General features: G+C 64.7%; 1 protein-coding gene across 4 annotated transcripts; it reads left to right on the forward strand.

Annotated features, from left to right (window-relative positions):
* Positions 1 to 3: 3 nt before the first annotated feature.
* Positions 4 to 9337, forward strand: PFKFB1 (6-phosphofructo-2-kinase/fructose-2,6-biphosphatase 1). Of its 4 annotated transcripts, none has more exons than XM_065571223.1 (14): positions 4 to 208; positions 2446 to 2571; positions 2761 to 2857; positions 3163 to 3229; positions 3313 to 3387; positions 3637 to 3693; positions 4477 to 4598; positions 4778 to 4985; positions 5721 to 5867; positions 5975 to 6079; positions 6561 to 6690; positions 8362 to 8424; positions 8638 to 8702; positions 9244 to 9337. In XM_065571223.1, exons 1-14 carry the CDS (start codon positions 181 to 183, stop codon positions 9301 to 9303), a joined length of 1350 nt encoding a protein of 449 aa, XP_065427295.1. In that variant the 5' UTR covers positions 4 to 180; the 3' UTR covers positions 9304 to 9337. The 4 variants fall into 4 exon arrangements, with proteins under 4 accessions (XP_065427295.1, XP_065427294.1, XP_065427292.1 ...); XM_065571222.1 differs by having other exon boundaries at positions 27 to 208; positions 6539 to 6690; XM_065571220.1 differs by lacking the exon at positions 4 to 208 and adding an exon at positions 2147 to 2309 and having other exon boundaries at positions 6539 to 6690.
* Positions 9338 to 10456: the final 1119 nt, after the last annotated feature.

Here is a 10456-nt window from a genome sequence, read left to right on the forward strand (position 1 = left end):
CCTTTCTAGAGGGGCACATGGGTCTCTTTGGAACAGCTCCCTGATTTGTTTTGCTTCCGCTGAGTCGATGTGGGGCTGACCGAGCCCTCCTACCGACACTCCCCAGTGCCCCCCATGCCCCAGGAGCCTGACTCCCAGCCCCCCCTTCTCCAACCCACTTGACCCCCCGAGCCCTGAGCCATGGAGCAAAAGCCAACTAAGATACCAGGTAAGGAAGCAAAGAGCTTGACAAAGTACCCTTGCCCTGAGTCGTGTCTAGTGGTTGGGGGGCTGGGAGCCAGGACTCCTGGGTTCTCTCCCCGGCTCTGGGAGGGGAGTGGGGGCTGGTGGTTAGAGCAGGGTGGGCTGGGAGCCAGGACTCCTGGGTTCTCTCCCCGGCTCTGGGAGGGGAGGGGGGGCTAGTGGTTAGAGCAGGGGGGGCTGGGGGCCAGGACTCCTGGGTTCTCTTCCTGGCTCTGGGAGGGGAGTGGGGTCTAGTGGTTAGAGCAGGGGGGGCTGGGGGCCAGGACTCCTGGGTTCTCTCCTTGGCTCGGGGAGGGGAGCGGGATCTGCTGGTTAGAGCGAGTAAAGCCTGGTCCTTTTTAATGTACCCAGCCACATCCTTGGCATTAGTCCTGCTTAGGTGTGAGGTGCTTGTCTGTCCCCTAGATAGGGACCCCCCCCCAATTTCCTCCGGGGGGTCCTTTGCTGGGATCCGGCCCTTCCCCGACCTCCCCCAGTCTGCTCCGCTCTTGATGTGACCGTGCTGGAAGATTTACACTTGGGGTGGGTCTGGAGTTGGGCCCCAGACTGGCAGGGGATTCGGAGAGCCTGGGGAAAGCGTCCCCTCCCCCCTTCTGCGCTCGGCAGGGGAACGTCCTCCCTGATCTCCGGCCTCCCTCTGTGAGGGGGCATCAGCCTTCGGTCCTGCGCCTGGCGCGCTGGCAGGGCTCCAGGGCACGTGGCTGATCAGCACGGGGAGCGGGCGGGGGGATTGGAGGCAGGGGACAGGGGACCCACTGTCTGGACAGGCACAGAGTCAGAGCTATGGGGGGCGGGGAACGGGGCAGGGCCTGTCCCCTCTAGGGGGCGCCGGCTCCCATCCGGCCCCAGGGCAGGGACTGGCCGGCGGGGGGGTGGGGAATGGGGTCTGGGGCCTGTCCCCTCTAGGGGGCGCCAGCTCCCGTCCGGTCCCAGGGCAGGGACTGGCCGGCGGGGGGGCGGGGAACGGGGCAGGGCCTGTCCCCTCTAGGGGGCGCCGGCTCCCATCCGGCCCCAGGGCAGGGACTGGCTGGTCCAGGGGGGCTGGGAACGGGGTCTGGGGCCTGTCCCCTCTGGGGGGCGCCGGCTCCCGTCCGGTCCCAGGGCAGGGACTGGCCGGCGGGGGGGCGGGGAACGGGGCAGGGCCTGTCCCCTCTAGGGGGCGCCGGCTCCCATCCGGTCCCAGGGCAGGGACTGGCCGGCGGGGGGGCGGGGAATGGGGTCTGGGGCCTGTCCCCTCTGGGGGGCGCCGGCTCCCGTCCGGTCCCAGGGCAGGGACTGGCTGGCTCAGGGGGGCTGGGAATGGGGTCTGGGGCCTGTCCCCTCTGGGGGGCGCCGGCTCCCGTCCGGTCCCAGGGCAGGGACTGGCTGGCTCAGGGGGTGGGGAACGGGGTCTGGGGCCTGTCCCCTCTGGGGGGCGCCGGCTCCCGTCCGGTCCCAGGGCAGGGACTGGCTGGCTCGGGGGTGGGGAACGGGGTCTGGGGCCTGTCCCCTCTGGGGGGCGCCGGCTCCCGTCCGGTCCCAGGGCAGGGACTGGCCGGCGGGGGGACGGGGAATGGGGTCTGGGGCCTGTCCCCTCTAGGGGGCGCCGGCTCCCATCCGGCCCCAGGGCAGGGACTGGCTGGCTCAGGGGGTGGGGAATGGGGTCTGGGGCCTGTCCCCTCTGGGGGGTGCCGGCTCCCGTCCGGCCCCAGGGCAGGGACTGGCCGGCGGGGGGACGGGGAATGGGGTCTGGGGCCTGTCCCCTCTGGGGGGCGCCGGCTCCCATCGGCCCCAGGGCAGGGACTGGCTGGCTCGGGGGTCGGGGTGGGGGTGGGGATCAGTGTTATCTGCAGTGTACACAGCATGGGGGGTCAGTGATCTCGGTGTCCTGTCCCTCCCCCCGCCCCCGGCAAGCTGCCCAGAGGGTGGGACCGGCTGGTCCCAGGGCAAGGGGCAGCCTGTGGGGCTGAGACGCCTGCTGAGCTCCCAGGGGGGCAGGATGTCGGAGGTGGGGGAGCTCACCCAGACACCGCTGCAGAAAGTGTGGATCCCGCATGCCAGCAACCGGCTGCACCAGCGCAGGGGATGTGAGTGGGGCATGGGGCCTGTCTCCTCTAGGGGGTTCTAACCCCAGGGTGGGGGGATATGAGGGTGCAGCTTGATTTGGGGGTCTGGCCTCTAGCCCCGTATCGCTAACGGTGTCTGTTCTCCCCCACACAACAGCCGCCGTGCCTCAGTTTACCAATTCGCCCACGATGGTGATCCTGGTGGGGCTGCCGGCCCGTGGGAAGACCTATATCTCCAAGAAGCTGACCCACTACCTGAACTGGATTGGGATCCCCACCAAGGGTGAGGTGAGGGGCGGGGCGGGGGACCAGGGCAGCTGGAGTCCGTGGAGCTGGCAGGGACAGAGATCTCGGGGGGGGGGGCAGGTCTCCGATTGTGGGGACAGGGTGGGTGTCTGTTGGGGGAGGATATCCCAGGGAGCTGTGGGGAGGGGCACGGGGACCCCAGCCCACCCCCCCACTCTCCCCGCAGTGTTCAACGTGGGGCAGTACCGGCGCGAGGCCGTGCAGACCTACCAGAACTACGAGTTCTTCCGGCCAGATAACCAGGAGGCGATGCACATTCGCAGGTGAGGGGGTGACCCCAGCTGGGGCACTGCTGGGGGGAAGCTTGCGGCGCTGGGGGTGATCCCGCTTGGGGGCACTGCTGGGGGGAAGCTCACGGCGCTGGGGGTGACTCCGGCTGGGGGCATTGCTGGGGGGGAAGCTCACGGCGCTGGGGGTGACTCCGCCTGGGGGCACTGCTGGGGGGGAAGCTCACGGCGCTGGGGGTGACTCCGCCTGGGGGCACTGCTGGGGGGAAGTTTGCAGCACAGCCTGGGGGAGGGGTGGGGTATGTGTAAGGGTCTCACCCCTCCCCTCCCCTTGCCCCCAGGCAGTGCGCTCTGGCCGCTCTGAAAGACGTCCACACTTACCTGAGCCGGGAGGAGGGACAGGTCGCGGTAAGAGGGCCCCTCCCCCTGCCTCCCCCCAGCCAGACCCATGGGCCCATCTACCCCGGTCTCATGCCTGCTCCTATGTTCAGGTGTTTGACGCCACCAACACGACACGGGAGCGACGGAACATGATCCTGCAGTTCGCCGGCGACCATGGCTACAAGGTGAAGGGGGTGCGGGCGGGGGGGGGGGGGGGGGGCGGCATCGGTCTGGCCCAAGGCACTGCTGCAGTGGAAGTCCGCAGTACTATGGGGGCCTTGGCTGGGGGAAGCTCGCAGCGCTGGGGGGACTGCTGTGGGGAAGAGTGCAGCGCTGGGAGGGGCGGTGTCTAGCTGGGGGCACTGAAGGGGGAAGTGCGCAGCGCTGGGCTCTGCAGTCACTGTCAGACCCACCTTAACACCCCCCCCCCCCAGGTGTTTTTCATCGAGTCCATCTGCGACGACCCGGATATCATCGAGGAGAACATCACAGTGAGAGAAACACCCGCCGGGGACCTGGCTGTCTCAGTGCCCCCCCCCCCCTGCCCCACACCCAGGGGGGGAGGTGGGCGGCCCGGGGTGTCCCCCCACAAACACACACACCCGGGGGGGGAGGCGGGCGGCCCAGGGTGTCCCCCCCCACACACAGACACACAGGGGGGGAGGCGGGCGGCCCGGGGTGTCCCCCCCACACACACACACCCGGGGGGGAGGCGGGCGCCCAGGGTGTCCCCCCACAAACACACACACACAGGGGGGGAGGCGGGTGGCCCGGGGTGTCCTCCCCACACACACACACACACACGGGGGGGGGAGGCGGGCGGCCCAGGGTGTCCCCCCCCACACACACACACCCCGGGGGGAGGCGGGCGGCCCGGGGTGTCCTCCCCACACACACACACCCCGGGGGGGAGGCGGGCGGTCGGGGTGTCCCCCCCCACACACACACACACAGGGGGGGAGGCGGGCGGGCGGGGTGTCCCCCCCCACACACACACACGGGGGGGGAGGCGGGCGGCCGGGGTGTCCCCCCCACACACACACACACAGGGGGGGGAGGCGGGCAGCCGGGGTGTCCCCCCCACACACACACACACAGGGGGGGGAGGCGGGCAGCCGGGGTGTCCCCCCCACACACACACGTGGGGGGGGCGGGCGGCCGGGGTGTCCCCCCCACACACACACATGGGGGGGGCGGGCGGCCGGGGTCCCCCCCACACACGGGGGGGCGGACCCCTCAGCTCCGGGCCCATCTCCCTGGTGTCCCCCCTGCAGCAAGTGAAGCTGAGCAGTCCGGACTACAAGGACTGTAACCGGGAGGAGGTGGTGGAGGATTTCCTCAAGCGCATCGAGTGCTACCAGCTCCACTACCAGCCCCTGGACGACGAGCTGGACAGGTGAGACCCCCCCTTCCGCTCCGAGCGGGGCGAGAACCCAGGCGTCCTGGCTCCCAGACCCCCCCACTCCCCTGCCAGAGCCGGGGAGAGAACCCAGGCGTCCTGTCTCCCAGCCCCCCCCCACTGCCCTCCCAGACCTGGGACCCAGGCGTCCTGACCCCCTGCTCATCCCCCCCCAGCGCCCTGTCCTACATCAAGATCTTCAACGTGGGGCTGCGGTACCTGGTGAACCGGGTGCAGGACCACGTGCAGAGCCGCACCGTCTACTACCTGATGAACATCCACGTCACGCCGCGCGCCATCTACCTGACCCGGCACGGCGAGAGCCGGCACAACCTGCAGGGGCGCATCGGGGGCGACTCGGGGCTCTCCCCCCGCGGCAAGCAGGTGGGGGCGGGGCACGGGGGCGACTCGGGGCTCTCCCCCCGCGGCAAGCAGGTGGGGGCGGGGCACGGGGGCGACTCGGGGCTCTCCCCCCGCGGCAAGCAGGTGGGGGCGGGGCACGGGGGCGACTCGGGGCTCTCCCCCCGCGGCAAGCAGGTGGGGGCGGGGCACGGGGGCGACTCGGGGCTTGGCGGAGGGATAGCTCAGTGGTTTGAGCGTTGGCTGCTAAACCCAGGGTGGTGAGTTCAATCCTTGAGGGGGCCACTTAGGGATCTGGGGCAAAAATCTGTCTGGGGATTGGCCCTGCTTTGAGCAGGGGATTGGACTAGATCCCTCCTGAGGTCCCTTCCAACCCTGATACTCTATGATTCTCCCCCCACAGCAAGCAGGTGGGGGTGGGGCCTGGGGGCGCCTCGGGGCTCTCCCCCCGCAGCAAGCAGGTGGGGCAGGGATCGGGGGCTGGCACCGGCGCCCATTGCAAAGAGGAGACTTGGGGGGTGGGGATTGGATGACAGTGGCACCCCCAGAGTGCAAACGTTTAGGGGGGCTGGAAAAGTGTACCCCCATAGCAAGTGGGTATGGAGGAGGGGGCCCATAGCAAGCAGGTTTGGGGGACTAGGATGGGGCAGTTGCTGCCAGGGGATCAGGGCTCTCCCATTCCAGAAGCAGCGACACAGGGAGGGGAGCCAGTGCCTCCCTGGCTGGGGGACGGGGGTCACCCCCTCTCCACCCCCCTAGTTTGCCTCTGCCTTGGCCGGCTTCATCGAGAGCCAGAACATCCGGGAGCTCAAGGTGTGGACCAGCCACATGAAGCGGACGATCCAGACGGCCGAGGCCCTGCATGTGCCCTACGAGCAGTGGAAGGCGCTGAACGAGATTGACGCGGTGAGAACCCAGGTGTCCGGGCCCCCCATCCCTGCTCTAACCCACTAGATCCCCCCCTTCCCTCCCAGAGGTGGGGATGACCTCTGTAACGGTGTGGGGTGTTTCAGGGCGTCTGTGAGGAGATGTCCTATGAGGAGATCCAGGCCCATCACCCGGAGGAGTTTGCCCTGCGTGATCAAGACAAGTACCGATACCGATATCCCAAAGGGGAGGTAAGGGGGGTGCCCTGCACCCTGACTGGAGCGGGATGAAGTGGGGGGGGATTCACTTGTCAGTAACCCAGGAAACTCCCTGCCACATGATCTTGGAGGCAAATTATAGTGACAGACATAAATAACCTTTGGAACTCACTGCCACTGTGTATTTCCAGGGGGATGAATTTAGCAGCACACTCAGACTGTGGAACTCCTTGCCAGCGAGTGGTCCCAGGAGTTTAGTGATGGGTCTCCTGCCGGGGGGTATTCCTAAAGGGAATGAATTTGGCAACACACTTAGCCTGTGGAACTCCCTGCCCCATGATGCAGGGGGGCAAGTTTTTTCACACGCACAATGAGCCCATGGAACTTCCTGCCACTGGAGAATCTATGGGCAGATTTGGGTGATGATTGTTGTTAACCTGTGCTGGGGGTGGAGAAGGAGGAGGGAGGCAGCGTCTCTCTCATTGGCATCAGCCCCCCCCACAATTGTCCCCAGTCATACGAGGACCTGGTGCAGCGGCTGGAGCCCGTCATCATGGAGCTGGAGCGGCAGGAGAATGTGCTGGTGATCTGCCATCAGGCCGTCATGCGCTGCCTGCTGGCTTACTTCCTGGACAAGAGCGCAGGTACCCCCCCCCCCAGCTACCTCCTCCCAGCCCCCTACCGCTCTAGCTGTAACCCCCATATCTATCGTTCATAGATGGCCGTGTAAGGTATCCGAGGAAAGGTCATGATGTGCTGAACCCCATCGTTCGGTCCAAATATGTACCTCGGTAACGTGGAAGAGGTTGAGACTTATTGAAATATGCTGTTTGTCTGGGGGTCGGCCACGGCCAGTTGTCCGGTGACCCACCCCCAGACGGGCGCTCAACGACCCTACATCAGCAAGGGGGCTGTGAGCAAGGGATTTACAGTGCTGTCAGAGGGCATCACGCTGGGGCATTGCTCTTCTCTGACACGTCTGGGCTGGTGTTTGCCAGGCCCAGGGACTGAGGGTAAAAAACAGAGGACGGGGGCATCATGCTCGGGCCTTTCTCCTCCCCGCCTACGCTGGAAGCAGCAGGAACACGGGGAAGATCGAGACTTGAACTGAGGAGACTGGCCCCAAGCTTAAGGGGGAAGCCTGCGTATGAAGGACAGTAACGTACCTGCAACGTCCAGGGGGTGAGAGAAACTGCTTGGTCCAAATCCCGCTCGGTCTAATAAGGTTTGGGACCCAGACAATGTGCTTCCCTTTTATTTTCTTTGGCGAGTCTCTGACCTTTTCTGCCTCTCCCCTTAATTCTCCAGCCCCGGACGTCTCTCACTGCTCTGCTAGTGGCAAGCAGCCGCTCCAGGCCCATGCCCCGGCCCCCCAGCAAAGGGCCACGCATGCTCTCCCAGCCGCTCACAAACAGATACAGGGCGACACTTGTGCATCCCTCAGTCCCAGCCTTGCACCCCAGAAATGTGCGGCTCACGCTGATCAGGACCCCCCTGAACAGTGCAAACGTCAGTCGTTCCATCAACGGGTAACGAACTCGCCCCTGCCTTTGTTAACCTGAGGAGAGCGCCCCCACCACGCTGGCTTAGCTAAACCGTTAAAACAAGGGCATTAACGAGAGCAGGAGAGCTGTCCAGTCACACAGGCACAAGAGTCAGAACTGGCTACCAGGATAAAAGCACCAGCTAACTCGTAAACTTTACCAAGCAAAAGGTCTCTCACCCCATAACTTTCAGCGGTCCCTGCTAAGTGGAAAGCCATCCAGTTCAGACCACTCCTCCCAGTTCACTGATGGGTTTTTGATCCCGTGTGTAGAGATGGGGGAGCAGAGGGAGCCACTCTTCTTATATCCTGACCCTTTTCACTGAAAAAGTCCCTGCCGGCTCATGGGTTCCATGGCATACGTACTCTGCAAACTGTCCTTTAGATCAACTGTCCATGCCTTTGTCTAGCCCTTCTCCCCTTCTGCTGAATGTCCAATGAGACAGGACATGGCTTTAACACTTCGCTGGCAAGCCAGTGTCTCTCTGTGCCTGGGAAATTGGCTTGTGAGTGTTGCCCAGAATTATAACACATCAGTAACAATCATATAGCCAAATCTCATAACTCCCTATACAGTGTTGATACACACATTGTAACAGGACAACGATGTTCAGCGGATTATGACTTTTCAAAGTATACCTCACGAGGCATGCTTTATACAAAATATAACCACCACATAAAAGTGGTGAATATGGGGAACAGTGTGTCCCATGGGCTGAATCCTGTGCACCCCAAAACTCCCCCATCTAACTGCCCTCTTCTCTCCCCACAGAGGAGCTGCCCTATCTGAAATGCCCACTTCACACTGTGCTCAAACTGACCCCCGTGGCATACGGTGAGTGCATCTCCATCCACCACGGGCTGGTCCCGCTTCCCTCAGACAGGTGCCAGATCCCTCTGGGTCCATTCGTGTCCTACTGGCAGGTCCCCCCCGCAAAAACCTTGAGGACCAGACCCAGTTATACGCCCTGCCCCAGGGAGGAATAGGGGGGCGCATGGACCTCTCTGCTCTAATCTAGGGGCCTTCTCCTTTATGGGGTGCTGGCAGGTTGTCAAGTGGAGTCCATTTTCCTCAACGTGGAGGCCGTGAACACGCACCGGGAGCGCCCCCAGGTGAGTGGCTTCCTCCCCTGCCCCCAAGTTGGGGGGCTAGGCCAGTGCACTCTCCCAGTCCTGATCACACTGAGGGACACCAGGAAACTGACAAAAGCCCATGTGAAATTAACGCCCTCCACGCCTGGATCCCAGCTTCTGCTGTCCCCTCCAGCCCTCCCCCACCTTGGGAGGGGGAAGCAGATCTGCATGCCCCCCAACCATTTCCTCTATCTCCCCCCTGCCATCCCCATCTCAGCACCTGCCCCCCATCCCACTACATGGCCACTAAACTCCGTGTGTAACCTGTGCTAACCCCATTAACATCCTGGGGGTGCACCTGACACCCCACCTGACAGCAGGGGTCCATCACAGACACCCCTGCCTGAGATCAGGGCTCCAGGCATCACACAGCCCTAATGAGACAGTCCCTGCCCCAGAGAACAATCTAAATGATCAGGGGTAGGGAGGGGAAACCCCCACGCTCTCAAAGCCATGGGACCAGGCCCAGCTCCATCCAGCAAGGCCTGCGTAACCCTGTGCCTCCCGGATCTCGTTGCAGAATGTCGACGTGACGCGGGAGCCCGAGGAAGCACTGGGCACGGTGCCCCCCCACTATTAACTGCTCCTGCCCATTAAAGCCGATTCTCTCCTTTGCCACGGCTGTGTAGTCGGTGCTGTTCTCCCCAGGAGGGTGGTGAAGCTAGACTGGGGCCCCGGCTCCTGGAGACACGGATTTCCGCATGACCTCGGCTTTTAATTGGTTTCTAGCCCACAGCGAGCCTGAGCCAGTCACTTGGCAAGGGGGTGCTGCCCCGAGCAAGGCTGCCTGAGTCTGCAGAGAGCCTGAGCCAATTGCTCGGCAAGGGGGAGCTAATCACGCAGCAAGGCTCCGTGATCGCCATGGGGCATTACTCTCACGGGGAGGAACGCAGCAGCGGCAGACACAGCCCCAGCTGGCAGGTTCCCGACCCACTCTGCTGTGCAATGCTAAGATCTGGGGCCCCCCGAGTAACAGAATTGACCCCCACCGCTAACAGGGGAGGGGCTTTATGTGAAAGTAATGTTGGGTGAATTACAAGGGTCAGAGGTCACTTCTGGGCCCCTCTGTGGAGAGGATGGGAGGGAGGGGTTTGCACAAGCCCCAGAAAGGCGAGGAGGGGTCTCTGGGGCTGTGCCAGGGGGCACTGGAATCAGGAGGGCAAAGGCAGTGTCCCAGGGGATCCTTGGGCGCTGGGCTCAGCGTGGGCAGAGGCCCCTGCTCCCGGGGCCGCTGGTTCACAAGGCGCTGTGGGGTGGATGGGTGAGGTGGACGAGGCTGACTGCTTCCTCCTGCGCGCCCCCTCCTGCGTGCCCCCTCCTGCGTGCCCCCTCCTGCGTGCCCCCTGGCTGGCCCCACCAGCGGCTGCAGGGGCACTAGTGTTGCAGGACAGGGCCTCTGCAGCCGCTGTCTGGTCCAGGCAGTGGGGTCCTGGCTCTGGATCTGACGGGCAGAGGCTGGAACGGGGGCTGGGACAGCTGGGCTGGGACTGCCCCCCCCCCCCCCGAGCCCACGTGGGCACCAGCAGCCCTTAGGGGGCACAGTCGACTACCCCCAAACCTCAGCCCCCTTGGTTGCCCAGGGACTATCCCCCCTGGGGTTTTAGCCCCCGTCGTCCTATCCACAGCCCCATGGCCCTCTGAGTGACCCCCAGCACCTGAACCTCAGCCCCCTGGGGCTAGCCCCCGCAAGCACGTACCTTGGCAACCAAGTGTAGGATCTGCATCTTGGAGGT

The sequence above is a fragment of the Chrysemys picta genome, chromosome 17 (genome assembly GCF_011386835.1).
Source record: "Chrysemys picta bellii isolate R12L10 chromosome 17, ASM1138683v2, whole genome shotgun sequence".
Lineage (NCBI taxonomy): Eukaryota > Metazoa > Chordata > Testudines > Emydidae > Chrysemys > Chrysemys picta.

Coding starts and splice junctions, on each gene's coding strand:
- PFKFB1 (XM_065571220.1), top strand. CDS start 2,222: ATGTCGGAGGTGGGGGAGCTCACCCAGACACCGCTGCAGAAAGTGTGG. Junction 2,858..3,162: donor GAGGCGATGCACATTCGCAG/GTGAGGGGGTGA, acceptor CCTTGCCCCCAG/GCAGTGCGCTCTGGCCGCTC. Junction 8,703..9,243: donor CGCACCGGGAGCGCCCCCAG/GTGAGTGGCTTC, acceptor ATCTCGTTGCAG/AATGTCGACGTGACGCGGGA.